Consider the following 22,614-nt stretch of genomic DNA (forward strand, 5'->3'; position numbering starts at 1 on the left):
ACTGCCTATTTTGATGCGTCAATTGCTCTTGGAACATGATTTAGTGCGAAGAAAGTACGTTCTTGAAGCGGGCCAGATCGCAGAGCTCGGTTGGCGATAACCGCGTTTAGCAGCGTAACCGCGGGTAGCGCGCCCGAGTGATAAGGGTAGTCTGACCTGCAACTTGTTTGCTTTTTCGGGGCTCAAAAATTTTTTGTTAAAAATTTAACCCCGCGTAATGATCGCACCCCTAAATTTGCGGCAACTTTTTAAAAAAAAAGTGCGATCATTATGAGAGTAAATACGGTAATAACCCAGTGGTCTAGGCTAGACAGTCTTTTCTGCACTAATGAATATTTCTACTGACATAAGTACAGCTTGTAGGATATATAATGCAGTGCACTGCAGAAGCACCTTTCTTGCTGGCGAACTCGTGCAGCACACGTGTGCCACCTGCAGGCATCGAAGCCCCTGGTGAAAGAGCAACGGAGCAGAGCCATATATAGCTTGTTCTGAAAGCACATTTATTGGGGCCCACCGGTGGAGCGGGGCGTGTCTTTTTTGCTGCAGTGAAAGGAGTGGAGAGAGAGAGAAAGAGAAGGCACAGCCCAGCTGCTGCCTCCTGGTGGCAGAGTTCAGCGCACAGTCTGGACTATGTCGTCGATCTTGAGGATGCTGCGCACAGTCTCGGCTGCCAGCGTGATGGCACTCGTCGAGACCAGCAGCGGCTGCACCACGTTCTCCTCCAGGATGTTGGTCACCGAGCCCTGCATTGACACACACTCCCCCTGTCAGTCCCGACTCGGCTGGTTCAACACCGAAGCAAACCTCTGCTGTTATTACTCTTAGTCCTGAGTGCGGAAGAGTCATTGTGACAATTTAGTATCTAAAGTAGGCTACTTAAAGGGACCATGAAACGATTTAGAAGGGTATACTCTAGAGCAACGGTTCTGTAGAGGTGGTCTTTGCGGGGATTCGAGTCAAATGTAAAAGCTCGGCGTGCACCCTATAATTTATTAATATTTTTAGAAATATCTAGCAATAGCTCGCTACCTAAAGTTACATATCGCCGCGTCCCCCACCCCGACAATGTTAGTGGGCAATCTGGGCAAGCCCAAGAATATGCCGATTGAAACCATCTCAGGATCCTTTTAAGTCCGCTGATAGTTCTAATACTACACGTATAGTAGGACACAACTTAAAAAAAAATAACAGTTGGTAGCAATACACCAGTACACGAAACCGGTTTTTTATGTTTGAAGAGTCAGAAGGGTCCAAAGGCAAAATTGCAATACGACTAGCAACACACTCATGTACAGGTATCCAAAATGAAGTTGTCTTCAGGGTAGCCCCGGCTAAAGTTGATGACAGTGACAATCCCATGTGAGATTAACCTGTACACTGAATTGCACCATTGTGGCACGCTAGTTTTATGCACACATGGTTGCAGCACAAGATATAGTTCCTGCTGCAAGTGCGACCTTGAACCAACCCCAGCACACAAGCGTCAGAAAGCTTGCAGAGCAGATCACCGTGGAGACTCAGAAGTGTCCTAAGGCAAAATGGCAAGGGGTCATCACGTGCATGTGGCGGGCATGGCAGTCACGTGCACGAGCAGCAGGCTATTAACTACCTCAAGGCCACCGTTTCAAAAAATAAAACCGTATTTCTGGCGCTTCGGGAGCAGTTTCTGGCTCCTCAAAGAAGGCCGTCACCCCACACAACTACTTCACCACCCGGCAAGTGCTCAACAGCCCTCGTTTACCTTGCGCACGTTGATGCCGGCGTCGCGTTCGCCCTGAGCGTGCCGGTTGCGAAGCTCAGTGACGGTGGCGATGGGGTGCAGGCCTGCATTCTCGGCCAGCGTGTAGGGCACCACCTCGAAGGCCTCAGCGAATGCCCGCACACAGTGGGCCTCCAGACCCCGCAGGGTACGTGCCCGCTCTCCGAGCCGCAGCGACACCTCCATCTCGGGCGCCCCACCACCTGCGATCAGCGCCCTGCAGAGAGCAGACACTAATTAGCTGTGGCCACTGCCCAAGGATGTGACCACCTCTGATGGTTTGGTTTGGTTTATGGGGTTTAACGTCCCAAAGCAACTCAGGCTATGAGAGACGCCGTAGTTGAGGGCTCCGGAAATTTAGACCACCTGGGGTTGTTTGACGTGCACTGACATCGCACAGTACACGGGCCTCTAGAACTTCTCCTCCATCGAAAATTCAACCGCCGCGGCCGGGATTGAACCTGTTGTCTTTCGGGTAAGCAGACGAGCACCATAACCACTGAGCCACCGTGGCAGTGTGACCACCACCGCTGAGCGATGCTCATTACTCTGTAATACTGCAAGTGATGCATTTGTTACAAAAGTTAATTTTGTGCCACTTTAAAGCCTGGCTGGGTGTTTACTGATGTTAGCTGCAGAAGATGCTTGCCTCAAACTATGTCCAGAACAATCACTTCGCTCGGGCATCGCACACACCATGCTGTCCATGACCACAGCCTCAATAGCTTCGAGGATTAAAATAAATAGGCCTGAAAACATGCCTGCTGGTTTGTAGGAAAAGCAGTTTCATTACTGAATTTTACTGCTTAAGTTAGTTTTACAGCAACAGCTAGCTTTAGGCTTACAGGGCTTCAGCGATCCAAAGCGACTGAGGCTGAGGGACGCCGTAGTGAAGGGCTCAGGTGTACATGTTTTCATTTGGCGGAATATTGTCATTCGTGTACACCGCGACTTCACCCACGACTGTTTACAGTGCATGGCTATTACAAAGCTGCCAACCAAGGACCATAAGAAATGGGAAAGAATCAACGAGGTTTTCCTGCATTTAGCTACTCTGCCACACACCCTAGGGTGCCAGATGTCCTTCAAACTGTCTTCCACTTGTGCAGCCCTCACCAAACAAGAAAAAAAGCTGTTGCCACCACACTTGCCTGCGCTTGATGAGGCAGCGCACGACGCAGAGGGCGTCGTGCAGGGACCGCTCGGCCTCCTCCAGCACCAGCTTGTTGGAGCCGCGCACCAGGATGGAGACGGTGCGGCCGGGGTTGGCCACCCCCGTCACCCGCACAAACTTGGTGCTGCCCGTGGTGACCTCCTCGACCAGCTCGGCCGACCCGAGGGCGTCCGCCGTGAAGTGGTCCAGGGAGGCGATGGGCCGGCAGCCCAGGCTGCGGCATACAAACTCAATGTCCTCCCGCTCGATGTCCTTGACCACCAGCACCTTCATCTTGGCCAGGAAGTGCAGGGCCAGGTCGCTCAGGGCGTCCCGCAGGATCGACTTCTGCACCAGCAGCACGTTGCAGCCGGTCTTCTTGATCTGCTTGATGATGTTGAGGATGTAGGCCCGCTCCTCCCGCAGCACCCGGTCCATGGCCGCATAGTCACTCACTATCACCTGGTGGTCCATCTGCAGGGGCAGGCAAGGACAAAAGGCCTCTCCCATATCCATCCAATCAGCCCCGTCAGCTGCCGCCCCCTTACCCCTGCAAACCTCCGAATCTCATGCGCCCCCACCTGACCCTGTGCCACCCAGTGACACACTTAAAAAAGGGTACTGCTCTAAAAAAGACACGGACGGGAAAGGACATGGACAGGAGCACTTTCTCGTTAGTGTCTTTTTTAGCGCAATTCCCTTCTTTAAGTATGTACGACCAACTCACCCAACAACGTGCTCTCTTAGAGTGATACACTTATACCCCTGTCAAGCGCACATGTTAAGTGCACTTACGGGGAGTGCGCTTCGGCATCCCGAGTGACACTTTGGGCTACGCGGTGCTAAACGGGAAAGCAAAGTGCACTCGTAGCAAAAAAAAAAATGGCGTCAGAAAATGAGCGGAATTCCTGAAGAGGTCAACGGAAAAGAAAAAGGACTCATAATAACTGTCTGCTTAACGTGACAGCGCAAATAAAACGAGGTTCAACAGTTTATAACGATGGAAAAAAATATAAATAGCAGAATAGCCAAGACCAGCCAAGGCTATCCATAATTGCGGCAACAAACAAGATGGCGGCAGGCGGTGATGTTGCATCTGATCTCGTTCCTTTGTTTTGTTGCTTCGGTTGTAGCTATAATGAACTAATTTTTTAATAAAACAGTGTTATAGGATGTAAAATAAAGTTGTAAGTACTATTTATGCACTACACATATTGTCGCATCGAAGTCGCTGCTACGCACTCAGCCCTCAAAGTGCGTTCTGTGAACGCACTCCGACGTGAGTGCGCACTTTGGCGAGTGCACTAATGTTGCGCAGTTTAGCTGTGCCAGAGTGCACTTTTAGAAAGTGACACTCTTCGTAAGTGCACATTATTTTGCGCGCTTGACAGGGGTATTACTCTCTCTTAAAATCCATCTTACCCATCATCATCACCCACCGTACCCATCATGCCCACCATCGTCACCCACTATACCCATCATCATCCATCTTACCCATCATCATTAGACATCAACGATATGCGGGCCACGCATCGCCGCTTATTGCCCGCGGTGCACATAGCACGATTAGTGATCACAGCGTCGGCGATGTACGGGCAGCACTTTGTCCTCAAAGGTGCTGCCGTGGCTCTATAATGTTCTATAGTGTTCTATAGTGTTCATATCATCCGTAGTGGCACAGGAGAAAGCTGTGGACAATGTACTGCGGCCAGAAAATTTCACAAATTCGTGTCACAGCAAAATTCGTATCAACCATGTTCATATCACCAAGGTATACCTATATGCCTTGCCCATGCCCATTTCATTTGATTTCTACTAGTATGTCATTAACTCGTGTCTGTTCCCTAAACCACTTCTTGCTCTCTTGCAGTCTCTTGACGTTATAACTATGATTTCCTTCACACAGCTCACTGTGCTGATCTCAATTGATGCTCAAGCCTTTTCATTAGCCTCAAAGTTTCCCGCCACATTGGTGAGTCAATTAGTACGTAACTGCAACTCATCTGGAACACCGAAAAGCACAGTCAAGCGAAGCTAAGACACCAGTTTATCAGTGTTCATAATACCGATCTATGCCACCTTTCCTTGAAGCACTTTAGTTTGTCACTAATCATACTGTAGTTGCTCATAGCAGGCTGTTTCCCTGGACAGCCAGTCATAAATGATCAATTTGGACATCTATTTGTGACACTCTTTACAAGATATCCGTATTTCCTCAGCAGCTTTTGAAAACCTTTGGTGATCCCTAAGGGTAAGAAGATTTGGAACCACTAATCCAAAAGCTTGGCGGCCTTCTTAACTACATTTTTACAGAAGAAAATGCGACGGTATTTAGGTTGCCTAATGCGGTGTCTACAGTGAGTGTCTAATGTTCTTTTGATTTTCCAATCGAAACTCCGGTTGCAACAGATTCCGTTGCCCTCATGTGGCATGCACGAGTCGTCGCCTTCTAGAATGTTCCAACACCTTCCATTGGGTTGCCATATTTGATTATACAAACCGAACCCATTTATCTACCTTAATCTACCCACACTAATCTTCTTTAATACATTTCCAGAGGTAGGCCTACACCCAAAATCATGGGGTTCTCAGATTTTCTGCTAGGTTCCCACCTGCCACGGTGAGCAGGTTGTGATGACGTCACTAGGTCATGTGACCTCTCCCAACCAATCAGGGACTTTCGTGACAGAGAAGACGGAAATTTTTGGCAAGACTGCAACCTACATGCTATCAGATTAATAATGCACCGACTAGAAAAAGCTACTTCAACACTGCAGGTGCACCATTCAGCAAACCACAGTTGCAGGTGGGAAGGCACGGGCTGCATTCACCAACGTGCTGTGCTTCAACGGTCCGCAATGCTATTTGGACAGTCCCGGCACCAGGAGAGGAGGAGCCCCACTCACGTCCGTCTTTGGTGGGGAGATGCAGAACTGGATGAGCCCAATCTTGGCCTTCTCCACCCGGTGGGGGCCCCCGCTGCCGGCCACCTTCTGGGTGAACACCAGGCCATTCACCAGCTCCGTGTCCTCCACCGTGCCCCTGAAGAACCCAACACACACACACATATGTGTATACACATCATCACCAGCCTGACTATGCCCACTGCAGGGCAAAGGCCTCTCCAATAAACCCTGCCCTTTGCCAGTTGCGGCCACCGTATCCCCCCAAACTTCCTAATCTCATCCACCCACCTGACTTTCTGCCGTCCCCTGCTACGCTTGCCTTTTCTTGGAATCCACTCCGTTACCCTTAAAGGACTGGCAGTTATCTTGCCCTCACATTACATGCTCTGCCAAAGCCCACTTCTTCCTCTTGATTTCAACTAGGATGTCATTAACCCGCGTGTGTTCCCTCACCCACTCCACCTGCTTGGGACATGTATACACGTCCTAAGCGGGTCCCAGTTGGGAGAAAGGCAGAGGGGCAGGCAAACTACACCTTAGGACACATCTGAGTCTCCACGGTGATCTCTTCTGCAAGTGTTCTGATGTGTGGATGGATTGGCAGGGAGATGGCATGTATCAGCCCCCTCTCTTCGAAAACATCACTCTTTGACTCAGGGCAACGCTGTTTGGCACTAGCACATCTTGTAGCTGGAATAAATATGCGTGTAGTTTAAACTTGTTAGGGCAGTGGGGCATCGGTGACCCACTTCTGACGTTGAATTCTAATGTTACTTGCTGGTTTCATCCCTGAAACTGTCAAACACCCAGTCGTATGTTTCGCTGTACATCTGTGTGTTGCATGAGCCCAGCCTCATGCAACACACAGATGTACAGCGAAACATACGACTGGGTGTTTGACAGTTTCAGGGATGAAACCAGCAAGTAACATTAGAATTCAACGTCAGAAGTGGGTCACCGATGCCCCACTGCCCTAACAAGTTTAAACTACACGCATATTTATTCCAGCTACAAGATGTGCTAGTGCCAAACAGCGTTGCCCTGAGTCAAAGAGTGATGTTTTCGAAGAGAGGGGGCTGATACATGCCATCTCCCTGCCAATCCATCCACACATCAGAACACTTGCAGAAGAGATCACCGTGGAGACTCAGATGTGTCCTAAGGTGTAGTTTGCAAGAATTCATCATGCGTGAGGAAAAGGGTAGCAAAGAGCACACAAGTGCAGAGAGCAGCGGTGCTCCTCTACACACAAAACTTGCAAGTTACAGCGTTAAAATTTGCTGCAAGAACCTCTACATGGTGTCGAGCGGCTGCATTGAAACCGGGACCTCTGTATACTGCCACTAACAGCGGAGGTATGCTGAACCAAACCTGTGCCTAAAAAGCTTAGTTGGATTTAAATCAACAGTGAAGCTCTGCCCACCTTTGTGACCACCACTAGCTGCTCTTACACAATAATAAAATACTGCCGCCGGAGCTTTTCTTGCGAGCAAAGCAAAAAGCTAATCACGATACAAAAGTAATTACAAGCAAAAAATTTTGACACCTCTATCTTGCCAGATGTATCAAAATTCTTGCGCATATAATTTTGAACTCTAACGCTTACAATGTTGACTTTGTTTACTGCAGTGATGACCGGTGAGTGCAGCGATTCAACGCACCGCAGGGGGCAATGGACCCCGCTGTTGGGAAAGTTTTACCGAATTACAGAGCTTTTCAAGCTGCTTCAAGAGATGGAGAGGCCTTCACGTTTCCTAAACTCCGTTTCTGGCCCACTTGGCAGCAAACAATTTGTCCCACACTACTGCTTTTCCGTCAAACATGGGGAGCCCAAAGGACCCCCCAGCATTCATGCACAGGCGAGGCTCCCCCGACTGACCCCAGCATGCGGATGACCTTGATGTCGCGCAGGTCCACGTTGGTGTCCTTGGCCGGATCGACCACCCGCAGCACGGCGTCCACCGCGATGGGTGCCAGCTGGGACGAGTGCTGGGACACCACCTTGGAGTTGAGGGCGGTGGTGGCACTCTTGAGGAGTGACTCCCGGTCAGCCAGGTCCAGCGGGTGGGACATGTCCGTCAGTACCTCCACCGCCATGCACGCCGCCAACTGGAACGACTCCGAGATGGTCGTCGGGTGGATGCCTGCAGGAACGAGGCAGGCTCACACAATGCGCCCAGCAATGATTGCATCCACGGTGTCCTCAAAGGTTGAAAAGCTTCTCGGACACTGGGCTTGCCACACATCATAACGCTTGCAATGCAGATCAGCAAAGGTCAGATGTGTCCTAAGGCTAGTTGCCAAGCTTCATCACGCATGTGGCAAGCACCATCACTGTCTCCCAGATAAAGTGCACAGTTCTGGATGCAGGAATGGGTAAACTTGGTTGGTTGGTTTATGGGGTTTAACGTCCCAAAGCGACTCAAGCTATGAGAGACGCCGTAGTGGAGGGCTCCGGAAATTTCGACCACCTGGGGTTCCTTAACGTGCACTGACATCGCGCAGTACACGGGCCTCTAGAATTTCTCCTCCAAAGAAATTCAACCGCCGCGACCGGGATCAAACCCGCGGCTGTCGGGTCAGCAGCCGAGCACCATAACCAGTGATCCACCGCGGCGGCGAATGGGTACACTTCCTACAAGATCACTTGAGGGCACTGACCATGAAAAAGAACTGCCAAAAGTTTTCAAAAAGAGTCTGTAAACACGTAAGGAGTGTTCAAATACCTGCGACAGGAAAACGGCACATTTTTGTGAACGAAAAGACGAGTGAATGAAACTGCCCCACTCAATGAATTACCTAACTCAACAGCAGACTCCCCTTCTCCTAGACTGCAGGCCTGGCTGGCATGAACAATTTGCTCAGCTCAAAACTACTCGTGAATCCCGAAACTAGACATTCAAAACAGAAGCTTCCAATACACCCTGGGCACAGCAGAACGCAGCTACGTTCCCCATGATTATGTTGTGGTAGTCTAAGCTCAGCACAATTCCCGCAGCCTGCCAAACAATGCACACTCCCTTTAGGTTCACGAGCGAGCTCACACTCAAGTTCCTCCTGCAAGTTGTGCGAACATTATCATCAGCCTGACTATGCCCGCTGCAGGGCAAAGGCCTCTCCCATGTCTCTCCAATTAACCCTGCCCTTTGCCAGTTGCGGCCACCGTATTCCCGCAAATTTCTTAATCTCATCCGCCCCCTGCTACACTTGCCTTCTCTTGGAATCCACTCCGTTACCCTTAAGGACCAGCGGTTATCTCTCCTTCGCATTACATGCCCTGCCCAAGCCCACTTCTTCCTCTTGATTTCAACTAGAATATCATTAACGCGCGTTTGTTCCCTCACCCACTCCGCCCGATTCCGATCTCTTAATGTTACACCTATAATTTTTCTTTCCATAGCTCACTGCGTTGTTCTTAACTTAAGCTGAACCCTTTTCGTTAGCCTCCACGTTTCTGCCCCATAGGTTACTGCCGGTAAGATACAGCTGCTGCATACTTTTCTCTTGAGGGATATTGGTAAACTGCCATTCATGATCAGAGATAACCTGCCACATGCACTCCACCCCATTCTTATTCTTCTAGTTATTTCCATCTTATGATCCGGATCAGCGGTCACTACCTGCCCTAAGTAGACATATTCCCTTACCACTTCCAGCCCCTCCCCATCAATTGTCAACTGCTGTTCCCTTGACTGTTGAACATCACTTTGGTTTTCTGCATGTTAATTTTTAGCCCCACCGTATCCATAAATACTGCAAGGAGCGGTGGTTCTGATGCAGAAGCGGAGGAAAAAAAAAAACACGTGGCCGCGTGTGAGGCAGCCAGTGCGACTGACCCTTGAGGAGCAGCTTGGAAGCGGCGTCCAGCAGGCTGCCAGCGATCACCACCACCGTGGTGGTGCCATCACCGGCCTCCACATCCTGTGCCTTGGAGAGCTCCACCAGCTGCACGTGACAAGACGGGGAACCACTCGCGCAAACGGGTCGGATACATGACACATGTGCACCCTCTTACTACTCAGGAAAACAAGCAAGAAGCAAGAGCTGCCCGTCAAAGGGGCCCTGTAGTAGACTTGGACAAGGCAGCCTCATTTCTGGCTGACGACAAGTTCAGCCTGTAGTGCTTTTTTTTCTGGCACTCAAAGACCCAGTTTCAGTCGAGTAGGGCTCACCCAGAGCATTGTTTTGCTTAGCCAACAGGTGGCAGCACAGGTACTAAATGACCAATTTGGTGCCATTAAACAACAACAAAAAAAAATGTGCTCAGCCAGTAGTTAAAGGGGGAGTACCAAGCCCAGCTAGATTGAGAAACTGATGTCCTAAATTTGCGGAAGCACGTCACCCTTGCTCCGAACAGATCTGGGAACGGCCAAAAAATTACACAAGTGCTGGCAGGAATTTGGTCAGGTTTAGGGCAGAGCTCATTCTGCTGGTTAACATCCACTCAGAAAGGTCCCGATTCGATGTTCAACCTCACACTCGCTGCTGTTTCAAGACGACGCTCGCCTGAATTTATTGAGAATAATAATACTGCTAGGCTTGTGGGCCCGCTGGCCGCATGGCGCCAAGCGGCGCCCGCAAGAGGGCCGGCTGGCCGTCAGTTGTGTTGCACCTCAGCCTACCCAGCGGACCAGGGAGAGGCCTCGCAGGGAAATAAGAAGTGCCTGCACATCTCACCTCTTTTTACGCCACTCTCTTCTTTGCATTATGCAGCATATGTAAGAAAAACACTGGCAGCATTTGGATTCCCGCAGGACAACACAATGGAGGCCCCCCATAAGAAATAGCGGTCGTACAGTGAAGCATGAGAAGAAAGGAAACTAGACCCGACACAAGGCAACCCGTCATGACCAAGCACCGTATTTACTTCAATGTAAATATGGTGCCTGGCACATATCTTGCTTCAAATGGTGGTTATGCCAAGGCTAGCAGACAACCAGGCCTGCACTACACCACTTGTTTCGGACTCTGCCACTGCCAAGCTGCACTGCTGGAACTGGCAATGCACACTCATGGCACACCTCAGCGGAACTGTACAGAATTGCCGCAGCATGTGCAGACAAATTAAACAGACCTACGGCACACATAAATGAATAAGCGATCTCAATACCTGCACCCACATTACTAGTAAGCAGGTGGCTGTTATTGGTTGATTGCGAGAGTTTGATCACCGAATGAACACTGCGGCCTATTGCTCCAGTGCCGCGTGTCTGCTACAACGTTGTCAGCGCTAACGCATGCCGCCTACATCTCTCTCTCACCACCCCAGAGAGAGAGAGAGAGAAACAACTTTATTGCCATAGAAGGGTGGGATTTAAGGCAGGTGGGGTTGGTGTGGCTCCAGGTGGGGGCGACTTCCTGGGCCCGCGAAATGAGTGGCAGTTGGATGCTCTTGTCTGGCCTTCTGAGGAGTTGGTGGCAGTGGTGGAAAGATTTATTTGGAAGTCACAGGAGGTATGTTTGGATCAGCCCGTAAGGGACCGATCCTTATCAATACTAGATGGAGGTACCTATAGTTTGGGACTCCAGTGGCGGTGGCCGCTGCCCGGGCGCGCCCGACTAAGGCCCAAACTCTGAGAGCTTTCTTTCCTTCGAAGTCTTCCTAACCTTACGTGTGGCCGCCTTTCCGCGAATGTTCAATGGAGGAAGCCAGCTTACTCTGAAAGCTATCCTCGCCTCTCCTCAAGTAAGGAACGCATGCCGCGTGTCTGGGTTTGAAGGTTCCTTCACATCGGCCAATAGGACGCCGAGTAGGAAATTGCATTCTCGCGGCGACAAACATGGCGGCGCTCTTCGAAGCTGGGCCCCTCAATTCGGTGTGTCTATTCCTCGCTGGCCATAAATAGGGCATTGGTCTTTCGCTTCGTCTCATCTTGCCTCTAAGGAAAGTGTGAGTGATAAATTTGCCTTATTTTTTATTTACATTGGCGATTCCGCCCCTTTTAGGCTTGATACGACCATCGGTTTGCTGACAGAAATGGTTTCCGTCCTAACAAACAGATGGCGCCTCTAGGCTGAGCTAGCCGGAAGGAGGAGGAGGAAGGATATTTATTTCCGCCGAATATGGCGCGGCAACCACCTCCGGGTCCGCACGAAGTCGTCCGGGGAGGCAGTCTGTCACACCGCGGCCGGAGGACATCCGATCCCGTCTAGGAGAAGAGGTCTTAAGCCTCGGCCGCCAGGCGGACGGCGAATCGGAGCTTCTCAGCGTGGTCTCCCATTCAGCGCTAGTTTTAATCGGGTTGCGCCCTGGGGCACGAACGCATCTCCAAATTATGTGATCTAATATTGCCACGTGGCCGCAAAATTTACAAATTTCGGTTTCTGCACCGTCCCTCTTCCGCCCTCTGGCACCCGTCCAACTCCTCCACAGGGGCGAGAAGAAATTTCGAGCTTGGAGTCTTCTCCAGTCGTACGACTCTTTTTTACTCAGAGATCTATCCGGTGGCGTATATATCCTATGGTCTTTCTTCAGATTTTCGGTTACATCCCTAACCGTACCAATACTTCCTTTGCCTTTAGATGATGTTGTGGAGGCGTCTGCAGCACCCCGAGGTAGCGAGGAGCGGGCGAGCATGTGGGCAGCCTCGTTGCCGGCGAGACCGGCGTGTGCTGGGCTCCAGATTATAGTCACGCTTTCGGCGAGAGACGACTCGTTCAGAATTTTGGCAGCACGATTGCTGACTCTAACCTTGCTAAAATTCCTAACCGCCGCTTTGCTATCGCTGACGACGTAAAACTCGCCGCCAGATCACGGCTGGTCTCGACGTGCGCGCTCTCTCTCTCAGAGCGAGCGAGAGCGTCGAGACCAAGGAGGATATATATATCCTCCTTGGTCGAGACCGGCCTGTACCCAGATGCAAAGGGAATAGCCACGTCAAACATTAATCGTCATGTCATTGCGTCGCTGTTTGCATCAGCTGAATTAAGAGTGGAAATTTGAGAAATGTTGTAACGTCCCGAAAAATACCTGCGTTTAACGTACGGAAGCATGAACACGCTTATGGTACATAGAGAGCGCAGATTTATGCTATTTTATAGCCATATCTCTTACGCCACGAGCGGCGACGCGGTGGCCGGGGGGTGTGAATGAGGCAACATTTCGGCGGCGGCGGATTTAGCTCACTCTCGCCGCCGAATGCCCAAGTGTGGCCGAGCCGCACTGGTGCGGAATCTGAACGCAAATTCTTCCTCTGAGTGCACTTCCACTGGGTTCACCGCGTGGCGAAGCGACCTAGCTGTTGGAGGATACGGGTACACTTCATAGAATGCGTATTCCCAAGCACGGTTGAAAAATTGCGTGTAGTAGCCCTGTAGCGGTCAGTCCACGCTGCCATTTTTTTCGCGCCTGCTCAACTGCGCTCACGCCGGGCTCGCGCCCTTGCGCCGCCTCCCGCCGCCCGCTTGAGTGTGCGGAGTCACTTGTGGCAGCAGTGAGGTGAAGCGCTCCTCCAGGGCCAAGATCGACGTAAGGACGCATGAAGGCAGCTGGCAGCTGCCTTAACTCTGAGGAGGCACCAAGGACGACTTACTAAGGGCTCCTCTGTAAGGAAGCTTTCAGATTGACATGAGGGCACCTCACTGCAGGGAAGGCTTCCTTACTGAGGTAAGGAAGCTTTCAGAGTTTGGGGGTAAGGCTCGTTGGTCCTGTAAGTCGTGGCAGCCGAGCAGGGTCGCCTGCCAGTCCTCCCGGGTTGGGTTGGGGATGGGGGAACGGCCAGGTTGGAGGGGCAGGCCCGTGCCATGTGATAGGTGTCCGAAGACACCGCACTACAGTGCGGGCAACTGCCGCTCAAGGAGGGGTCAAAATGTTTTAGTGCTGCTGGGCACAGCAATGTATTGGTGAGAAGGCGGAGAAGGAGCCGCTACTTATGGTCTGGAGTGTAGCCGCGAAGGATGCGTGCAGCGCGGTGGCAGATAAAACCTGCCGAATAATTTTGGATCGCTCTTTTGGAGTCGCTTAGGACTGTGCACGTAAGTGGGTCAGCGATGGCCAGCGCGATGGCGGTTTCTTCTGCCGCTGTGGGAGTGTGTGCTCCTACTGTGGCGGTGGTGACAAGAGTGGATTGTGGCGTGGTTGCATAAGCCACGTACGTGTTTGCACTTAGCCGTGCAGCGTCCACGTATATTGCGAATTCGTCAGCAAGGTATGTGGCATCTAGTGATAGAGCTTTCAGCTGACGTCGCGTATCATGGCTGCCAACCAGCATGTTTTGGGAGATTGGTTTTATGACTAGGCGGCTATGGACCCCTATCGGAATGGGTGTCGTGGGGTGGACGTCGCCTATGGAGTTGACGTTGAGACGGTCAAGTATGAGCCGCCCGTGTTTAGTGCGGGAGAGGCGGTGGATTTAGGCGGTCTTGTCTGCCTCTATGAGTTCTCTGAGCGTGTTGTTGGTGCCGAGTTGGAGGAGATGCTGTGTGCTGGCGTACTGGGGTAGTCCAGTGTCGCTTTGTACTCTGAACGTGTAATGCTATTCACAGCTTCCTCGTCCTTCCGGTGGAGGTGATAGTAGGGCTAGGAGTAGACTCTCCTGCTAATAAGGAAAGCTTGTGTGAGCCGACAGAGGTCATCATCCTTCATAACTCTTCGGCGGGTGCCGATGCGGCAGATGAGGCCGTTGATCTGAATGTCTATGGTGCGGAGGCGCTGAATGGCCTCCGAGTTTTGCGTGTTGTTCTGTATTACCATACCCAGAACGCGGATGTTGCGGATCGGAGGTATGGGATGTGTGTCGACTGAAGCACTATAGGTTCTTGCGAGTCGGGGACCGGCAGATGAACTTGTCTGTCCCTGATAACTAGTAGTTCAGACTTCGTAGACGAGCACGTGAGCCCGTTCGCCTGTACAAAGGAGCGTACTTTGTCGATTGCTGCTTGGAGGGAGTTTTCGATTTCCCCGTCAGAGCCGGAGTTAGTCCAGAGGGTAATGTCATCGGAATATAGTAGTGTTTAATGTGAGGTATGTCTTCCAGGAGTGGAGGGAGGCCTGAAAACACGATTCAGGCGTCCACTGACCGAGGCAGTCAGTTATGCGCGCTTCCTTTCCTTCAAATCGTCGTAGTTTAGTCTAAAACGTTCTAAATGCCAACGCCAATGAACGCAATGAACGCCGACGACATATATGGCTTCAGTGCCGCGTTTCTGCCGCAACGTTGTCAATGCCAGCGCAGGCAGCGCACATCTGCCACTACCACCACGTAGCTTATTAAAGCAGGACTGAGGTGTCCGTTTTCCCAGGGGGCCAGTTATGCGCCTTTCCTGTGTTTTCAGGCAACGCAAATTTGTCAGGGAGGCTCTGGGGTGTCTGCTACAGCCTGCGTCTTCGCTTCGGCGGATGCGGTTGTTGCGACGCGCGTCTGGTTTGTAGCGAGAGCTACATTACCCGTAGTCTCGATGTTTTGCTGTGAGCCTTCGGCGTCACTTGTGCGCATGCACAAGGAGCCGAGTGACGTTATAGTCGCGCAGCCGGTGCGCCTCGCGCCGCTCGCCTCCGACCGAGAGGAGCCTCTGCGTGACAGCACAGCTGCCGGCGCTGTGCGCCGACGCCGCTCGCCTCTGACCGAGAGAGACCGCGCATGCGCGACACGCAGCTGATGCGCCGTGCTCTACTGCTCATGCGCGGCAAGGGGAGGAGGAGGCTCGCTTTTCTTACCACCGGGCGGTCTTTCAGGCAATTAATAAAGTTGAATAACGCGTGCCGTCTTCACCACTTGTCTCGTCTTTAATGTCTAACACATAGCCATGACGATAAGCAGAACAACTAGACGTAACCAGGGATATACCGTACCTCTCGCTACGTACATCCTGGCGTGGCTGAGCTAAGCCCCTGCCTATTTTTTTCCTCTATCCTCCCATATCTTTCAACTCTCCTCTATCTGCGCGCGGCAGTGGTTGTGGCTCAGCTCAAGCCAGTAGGCAGGCGCATTCAATTTCCTTTTCATTCATTTCAGTCGCAACCACCTCTGTTTTCAAACGCGATCGCAGCTTTAGACGTGACGTAGGTGTCCACTATTCGAGGGGGCTAGTTATGCGCTTTTCTTTTGCTTTCGAAGCGAGGTAGTTGTTCGCTGCATCTCCTGTACTGCATGCTGGTAAGGCAAATAAGCTTAATGTTATTCTATGTACACTGTCGGCAGCACAATACTTGAACAGAGTCCAGCGGAAGTTCACAAATCAAGTGAAACAGTGGTTTTGCAGTATCCGGTCTTTTTGACAAGGAAATGATTCGAATTGCCCTCTTCTGTAAGCGGCTAATAAATTTTATGTTTTATATGTACAGCCCCATGGTACTATGCAGCAGCTTAGATAACTATGCACAAATAAGAAAGAAAATACGTAGAACCGTTCCATCAAAACATTCACGGGCTTTTATTAACATGTGGCGACCGCAAGCGCGCTTGGAACATGTCTTACTAAGATGCGATTGCCAGTACATATCAGAATCAAACACGACCACTAAGTATTTCACGAGGCTACACGCTGTAAGTGTGCAGTCTTGTGACGCTACTCGCTGTAAAAGTACAGACGGTTGAATGGTCGTGTAACACACTTGGTTTCGTCTGGACGTGGCTTACGTAATAACATTAAGAGAACAAAGACCCTAAATATAGCTCCGCCCAACAAGCACATACACATAGGAACCTGAAGGGTTTGGTAACTTTCGCAGAAAGCTGTGATGCTGGGCTAAAATACTTGCAATAGCACAAATGTAGTGAAGAAATTTTCAGTGCTTGCTATTATTGATGGTGATCATAGTTTGTAAAGAAAGAACGTGCTCAGCGATTTGGTACTGTGTGACCTGAAAATGTTCGTGAACGAAAATAGGTAATGTGCGCGAAAGTTCAGCATATCGTATCGGTCACTCTTCTTTAAGAAGCAGAGTGAGTCATGCGAAGGACGCCCTTCTACGCATCGTTTCGCGTCATGATGCTACAATTGACAAATGGGTTCATTGGGCTGCCGGGCGCGCAGCCGAAGGCGGCGGAGAACTCTTCGACGTGTCGAAAGGTGTCGTCGCACTCGTCGCCGTCGGCCGCAGGGAACACGCTCTCGCTGCCCAGGCAGGTTGAGTAGCAGGCCGCGATGAAGAACAGGGAGGCGCTGCCGTAGCCCTCTTGCCCTCCGAGAAGTTCGTCGTAGCCCTCCGAGGCGGCGCTGCGTTGTCTGTACGCTTGCAGCGACACCTCGAGGGCTAGCGTGTGCTCGAGCTGACGGAGAATGTCGAAGAGATTGCCGTAACCACTGCTCACGTTCGCGGCGCACTCCAGCGCCCTCCTGAAGGAGCCCATGGCTCCCGGCGAACTGATGTAGCTGCGATTTAAGCGTAGTAGACCATCAGCCAGCTTTTCTTTTTTTGCGTGTGTGCGAGTGCACTGCACACGTTTGCTCATCTTTTGGAATCTGGGCTTGACTCGCCAGCCTTGATCTGTTTTACTGGCTGTTGAACAATTCGAAAAGGTTGGCGCTGAGGGAAAAAAAATGGCTGAGGCTTAACTTGGTTAAGCCTGGAGAATGCGAAGCAGTATCCTGTCGCGTAATTTGGAGGCGCACAACCACAGCGACGGCGCGAGGTGGGCCCCCGTTTCTCTACTGTCGTGACGTCATCGTGTCACGTGGTATGACGTCATGTATCACGTGATTTGGAGGCGCATAACCACGATGAAGGGCTGAAGTGGTAGCTAAAGTAGTATGCTTCGCATAAAAAAAGTACGATTGGCGTTCTTACACCTTTTGTTCATGGAAGAATTAAAATCTTTCCTAGTGGATCGCTGATATACTTATTTGCCGTTACTCCAACAGCTGCGCAGCAATCCAACACCTGAAAATAAGCATATTATTGATCCCTTCAAATACTTTTTAACGATCAAATGGAATCCTTCGCAGTTGCTCTACTGCAGTTTTAATTTTTTTTTCTCAGGCCCATAAGCTAACAAGCACCACTCAGTGAAAGAGAACGAAGTCCAGCTGATTTTTTACTCACTCCCGGTGCGATATATTAGATGATGATGATAAAGCCTGAGGACACCATTTTCATTGTCATCAAATAATGGTGAGCAGAAATTGTCGGGAGCCATCTGGCCTTAAACGTGAGAGGGCTGTCTTCGCGGGACAGTGGGCCCTTGGGGTTGTCAAACTATTTCCATTTAGAGAAGGAACGGATGGAAGAGAGGGAGAGAGAGGGGGGAGAAACATCGCGCGGAAAGAGAGCCTGTTTTTTACGCGTGACATTTCTAAACGAGCCGATTTATATAAGCTTGCATTTCTCAGCCTCTTAAGACGGTATGCTTCGCTAGTATCAGGAATCCTCTTATATACTGTTCTTATCTTAGGAAAGAGGTGGGAAGCGTTACAACCATACGTGATTCTTGCGCTGCGAACACACGCCAGGGGGTCGACAAATCGAAATGTTACGCAGCTGTTCTGCGTCAAAAGCCAAAGGAACATTCACTAAAATGATCAGTGGTGGTAGAAAGGAATATAGGCTTTCACTTCTCGATTCATGGTGAGCGCGCGTTTCAGCAGAGTTGCTAATTCACAGCAGCCTACCTGTCGCTGAACAGTCGGCTGAGTGCCAAGGCAACGCTGTATCCGAGGCCTCCGTGGTTCATGGCCGGTGCGGCGCTCTCGTCCAACCAGGGAAAGGAGAATGCATAAGGGAGCAGCGCCACGTCACGGCCGGGAAGAAGCGTGAACCACTCGGCGAACTCGATTCGCGCCGAGGCCGTGCGTTCGCTGGCGTCCACGTGGTCCAGGTTGACCGCCTGCCAGTTGTCCACCAACGAAGCGTTCATGTCAGGGAAAGTGGGCTCTTCTTGCTGGGTCTGCATAACGAGAAAGAAAAGGTCGCAAAGTTGGAATTAGTTCAATTCTAAAATAGGAGTAGTTGTAGTACTAGGAAGAGAGGAAAATACTTTCGGCAGTGTTTGTTCGGGCTATAAAGGGGAATATCAAAGCAACCAATCATCACAAAACAACTACACTGCCGGGGAAAAGCATTTGCCATCGACCTACAATTCACGCTTAACTGCACTAGCTGGAGGCAATTTATCCCAGAAAACTTCTTTGCTTCACCTTAATACATACGCCTTGTCTTGAAGTAGACTTTATTACCACTTGCGGCCGTCCGCTGTCATCCCTTTTCATTGCAAAGCTTCTGTTTTCGTCCTTTAGTGTAGAGGGAAGTGCAATGGAGTACGATCTCATTATTGGAAAACATCGCGACAGTCAGACTTCTGTGTTGAAAGAGCTTGGCATCGTCGCGGACAATGAAGCATCTCTAATATCCTAGCATCAGTTGCAGCGTCACGAAGATTCGAAAGACGACTTTTGAACCTTGACGTTACGGCGGCGTTGTTAGAGGCATCAACGCAGCTCTTCATTCCCAAGGCGACGCCGCAGTTGCCCAGTGGTTATGGTGCTCGTGTGCTGATCCGGAAGACACGGGTTCGATCTCGGCCGCGGCGGTCGCATCTCCTTGGAGGTGAAATGCTAGAGGCGCGCCTGTACTGTATGATGTCAGGGCACGTTAAAAAACCCCGGGTGGCCGCAATTTCCGGAGCCCTTCACTACGGCGTCCCTCATAGCCTGAGTTGCTTTGGGACATTAAACCCCAATAAACCAATCCCCTTCCCGTCGAACCTTGAGCGACTGCTGGTCGAAGCGCGGGTCGAAGTACCCAATGACGACGTCAGAGCTGTTCCAGTCCTGGACGAGTACGCAGTGAGGGTCCCAATATAGCCACTTCTGGAGGCGGGCAGCGAAGGTCCTGCGGGTGTCCACGACCAGAAGCTGCGCGGTGTGCTTGGCTCTGCCGGATAGGACTTCGTCGTAGTATGCGCCGAAGACCTCGGCGTCGCTCAGCATGTAAACCTTGCTAAGGCAGAGGGCGCCGTGGTACATTTCGGCTCTCATTTCGCTGCGTGAAAACCATGAGCGCGTCGAAATCTTACGATAGAATACGAATGCGAAAAATGAGAAATGAACGGGAGGGAAGCGGCATGCCGTTGTACCCCGGAAGCTATCGTTCCGCTACCTGTGCTGAGAACGCATTGCTGTTCGGTTCTGACGATTATCAGCTGGACGCTCCACTACAGCTGTAGTGTACATTGTGTCGTTCGCGCGTGCTCTTATTCGGCTTAGGTTATGGATATCACACACGCCACTGCTGTATAATCTTACGGTGTAAATAGATTAGTTATACATTGTACCTGTCCCCCCTTACCTTTCTTACTGCCCCCTCAACTCTTTCAGTTCATGTCTGCAGTCTGCCTGCTGTCCCTTTAATTGCGCTGCCTCAGATTAGGTGCTTCTCATAGCGATTGCATAAGCCAGGGCTAGCAAATATCTTTTCATTATTAACTTATTTTAAAATAAACAACAACTACAACGTTCGGTGCGTCAAGATCACGCGCACGCACAAATTTACCTACTCTACGAAGCTAATAAAACATGAAAAAGCAGGTGAAAAGAAGCTCCAACCCGCTGGCCCCCAGGCAGGCCCTCAGAGAGGCGTGGTACATTTCGGATCTCAGCTCGCTGCTTCAAGACAACGCGGATGCCGAAATTTAGCAATAGTTTACGAAGCTGAACAGAAATTGAGAGAGATGCGGGGGGGGGGGGGGGGGGGCTCAGCCCGCTGACCCGTAGCCTTCTGTTCCGCTCCTTGCTAGGGAAAGAGAGGCGTCCTACATTTCGGCTCTTATTTCGCTGCCGCTTATTTCGCTGCCGCTTATTTCGCTGCCTTATTTCGCTGCCTCAACAGCGTGTTTCATTCAGTGCAGCCCAACTTCAGGTTCAAGTTTGTAATGATCGTACATCCAAACGGATGCCGATACAGCGCAGTAGGGTCTAACGCAATAGAAGGTTAAAATTCCTAGCTATCCTACAACGATTAATCTGCTGCCCTAACCGTGTACTTCTTCGCAATGACGCTGAAACGAATACTTGATATTAGCTAGCCCAGGAACAGCTGTATTTCGCAGCACCGCGTCTGTTTCGCAATAAATGAACGTCATGCGTCAGTTTTAGCTGGAACGAACATTAATCTCCAGTTCACGCTAGGCATGCACAGCGCGGCCCCTCACCGGGTGTAGAAGTTGAGCAGTAGCTTGTGGTTGGCGAAGAGTGCCGCCATCTGCACGACACACCAGGAGAAGAAGAGGTGCATTTGGTCCTCCCCATGTGAACTCCACAGAAAGAGGAATGTGCGCACGAAACCTGGCTTCTCCGACACGAAGACGATGTCTTGCTCCGAGTGCTCCACATTGTGCTCCAGTTCCTGAAGCCAGCGTTGCTTTGTGAGCCCCGGAACCTTTCGGAACATGTAGCCAGTGTCCAGACCACTGTGAAAATGATGTGTGCTCTCGAAGGCATATCGCAGCTACGTCAGGTGGGTTTGGCCGAGCCTTTTCGTGATTGCGAAGGTCACGGTGGTGTTGTCTTTCTCGTCGTGCTCGTATTCACGGTAAGCAAGGAACTCCCGCCTGCGGAGAATACGCTCCCGTCAGACGCACCACAATGCTTCCTTCTACTGTTTCTCCAAACAATCGCTCACCTGAGCTCCTCAAAGTAGATCTTCGCTTCGTGGTCACTGCCCTCCAAGACCTTGTGATTTCGGAGGATGCGCTCAAAATCACTCAGGGGCTCCAGTACGACCGTGGTGATGTTCGGGTCCTGTTGCAACACAACATGTAGCAAGGGGCTCCAGTGCAGCCTTATGGACGCGTGAAACCATGTGCGAAGCAGGTCCGGCCTGTTGGAGTGCTTGGGTAGGCGGGGCCACACAATGCCCGCGTCCAACAGCGCTCTTTTGGCCTGTGATCACCGTGAGAACGGGAAGGATCTCTCTCGAAAGTGTGCTTTGGAAAGCTCGAATTATGTTTGGATTGTGAGTGATCTCACTCGCAATCTCAAGGGGTTGTCGGAAGTGCGAAATATCCAAAGATATGTAGCGGCTAAACCTTCACATAGAAATATCAGTGCCCCAGCAGAAAGGTAAAATATAGCCATCAGCAGACTGCATCAAGTTATAGCCAGGAGATTTTTTGTGTAATGAAGGAGCAATGGACAAGGAAAGGTACTATCTACGGGAAACTTCACGGCACCTCACGATTTCGGTATGAAAATGCTAATGGACAAACATAAGAGAAAGAAAGACATCGCATCTCTACTGCATTGTATCTCCACAAGGGAGCAAGCATCTAATTGTGCATTGGTGTCGTGCCTCATCATTATTATCAAAATCACCCTGACTGTGCCCACTGCAGAGTAAAAGGCCTCTCTAGTGTCCCTCCACTTAACCCTGTCCTTTGCGAGCTACGGCCTTCTGACCCCCGGAAGCTTCTTAATCTCATCCGCCAACCTATCTTTCTGCCGCCTTCTGCTACGCCTGCCTTCCCTAGGAATCCACTCCGTTAACCTTAAGAACCAGTGGTTTTCTTTCCTTCACATTACATGCCCTGCATAAGCCCAGTTATTCCTCTTTATTTCTTTTCGGATGTCATTAACTCGCATTTCTTCCCTCACTCACTCTGCCCGGGCAGAGTGGGTGAATATTTCACTGAAACAAGAAGACAACATATGACCTGCGTTCCTTCGCCCCTCCTGGATCGCTCTACGCCTAGATTCGATTTGCCAGTGCATTTCAGCACAAATATGGGGGCGCTCCCCTCCCCAGAAATCCTTGTCCACGCACGCAGCTCACCTTCTCCAGCTCGTCAGCCCTTCCCCGAAGCACGTCGTCGCAGCTGCGGTAGAAGGCGGCCGCCCTCTGCAGCGATGTCTGTCCCGTG

General features: G+C 50.9%; 1 protein-coding gene across 1 annotated transcript; it reads right to left on the reverse strand.

Moving 5' to 3' along the window:
* Window positions 1-482: 482 nt before the first annotated feature.
* Window positions 483-21,628, reverse strand: LOC149333512 (T-complex protein 1 subunit delta-like). Its single transcript, XM_089557743.1, has 11 exons — window positions 21,378-21,628; window positions 20,908-21,306; window positions 19,463-19,739; window positions 18,530-18,645; window positions 18,371-18,485; window positions 9,658-9,766; window positions 7,701-7,965; window positions 5,822-5,957; window positions 2,914-3,389; window positions 1,745-1,979; window positions 483-746 (listed from the first exon to the last, which is right to left on the reverse strand). The coding sequence occupies exons 2-11, from the start codon at window positions 21,144-21,146 to the stop codon at window positions 615-617; spliced, it is 2,100 nt and encodes a 699-aa protein (XP_089413869.1). The 5' UTR covers window positions 21,147-21,306; window positions 21,378-21,628; the 3' UTR covers window positions 483-614.
* Between the last annotated feature and the right edge of the window lie 986 nt (window positions 21,629-22,614).

This window comes from Amblyomma mixtum, chromosome 8 (assembly GCF_055824585.1).
Source record: "Amblyomma mixtum isolate Tamu chromosome 8, ASM5582458v1, whole genome shotgun sequence".
NCBI classification, from domain to species: Eukaryota; Metazoa; Arthropoda; class Arachnida; order Ixodida; family Ixodidae; genus Amblyomma; species Amblyomma mixtum.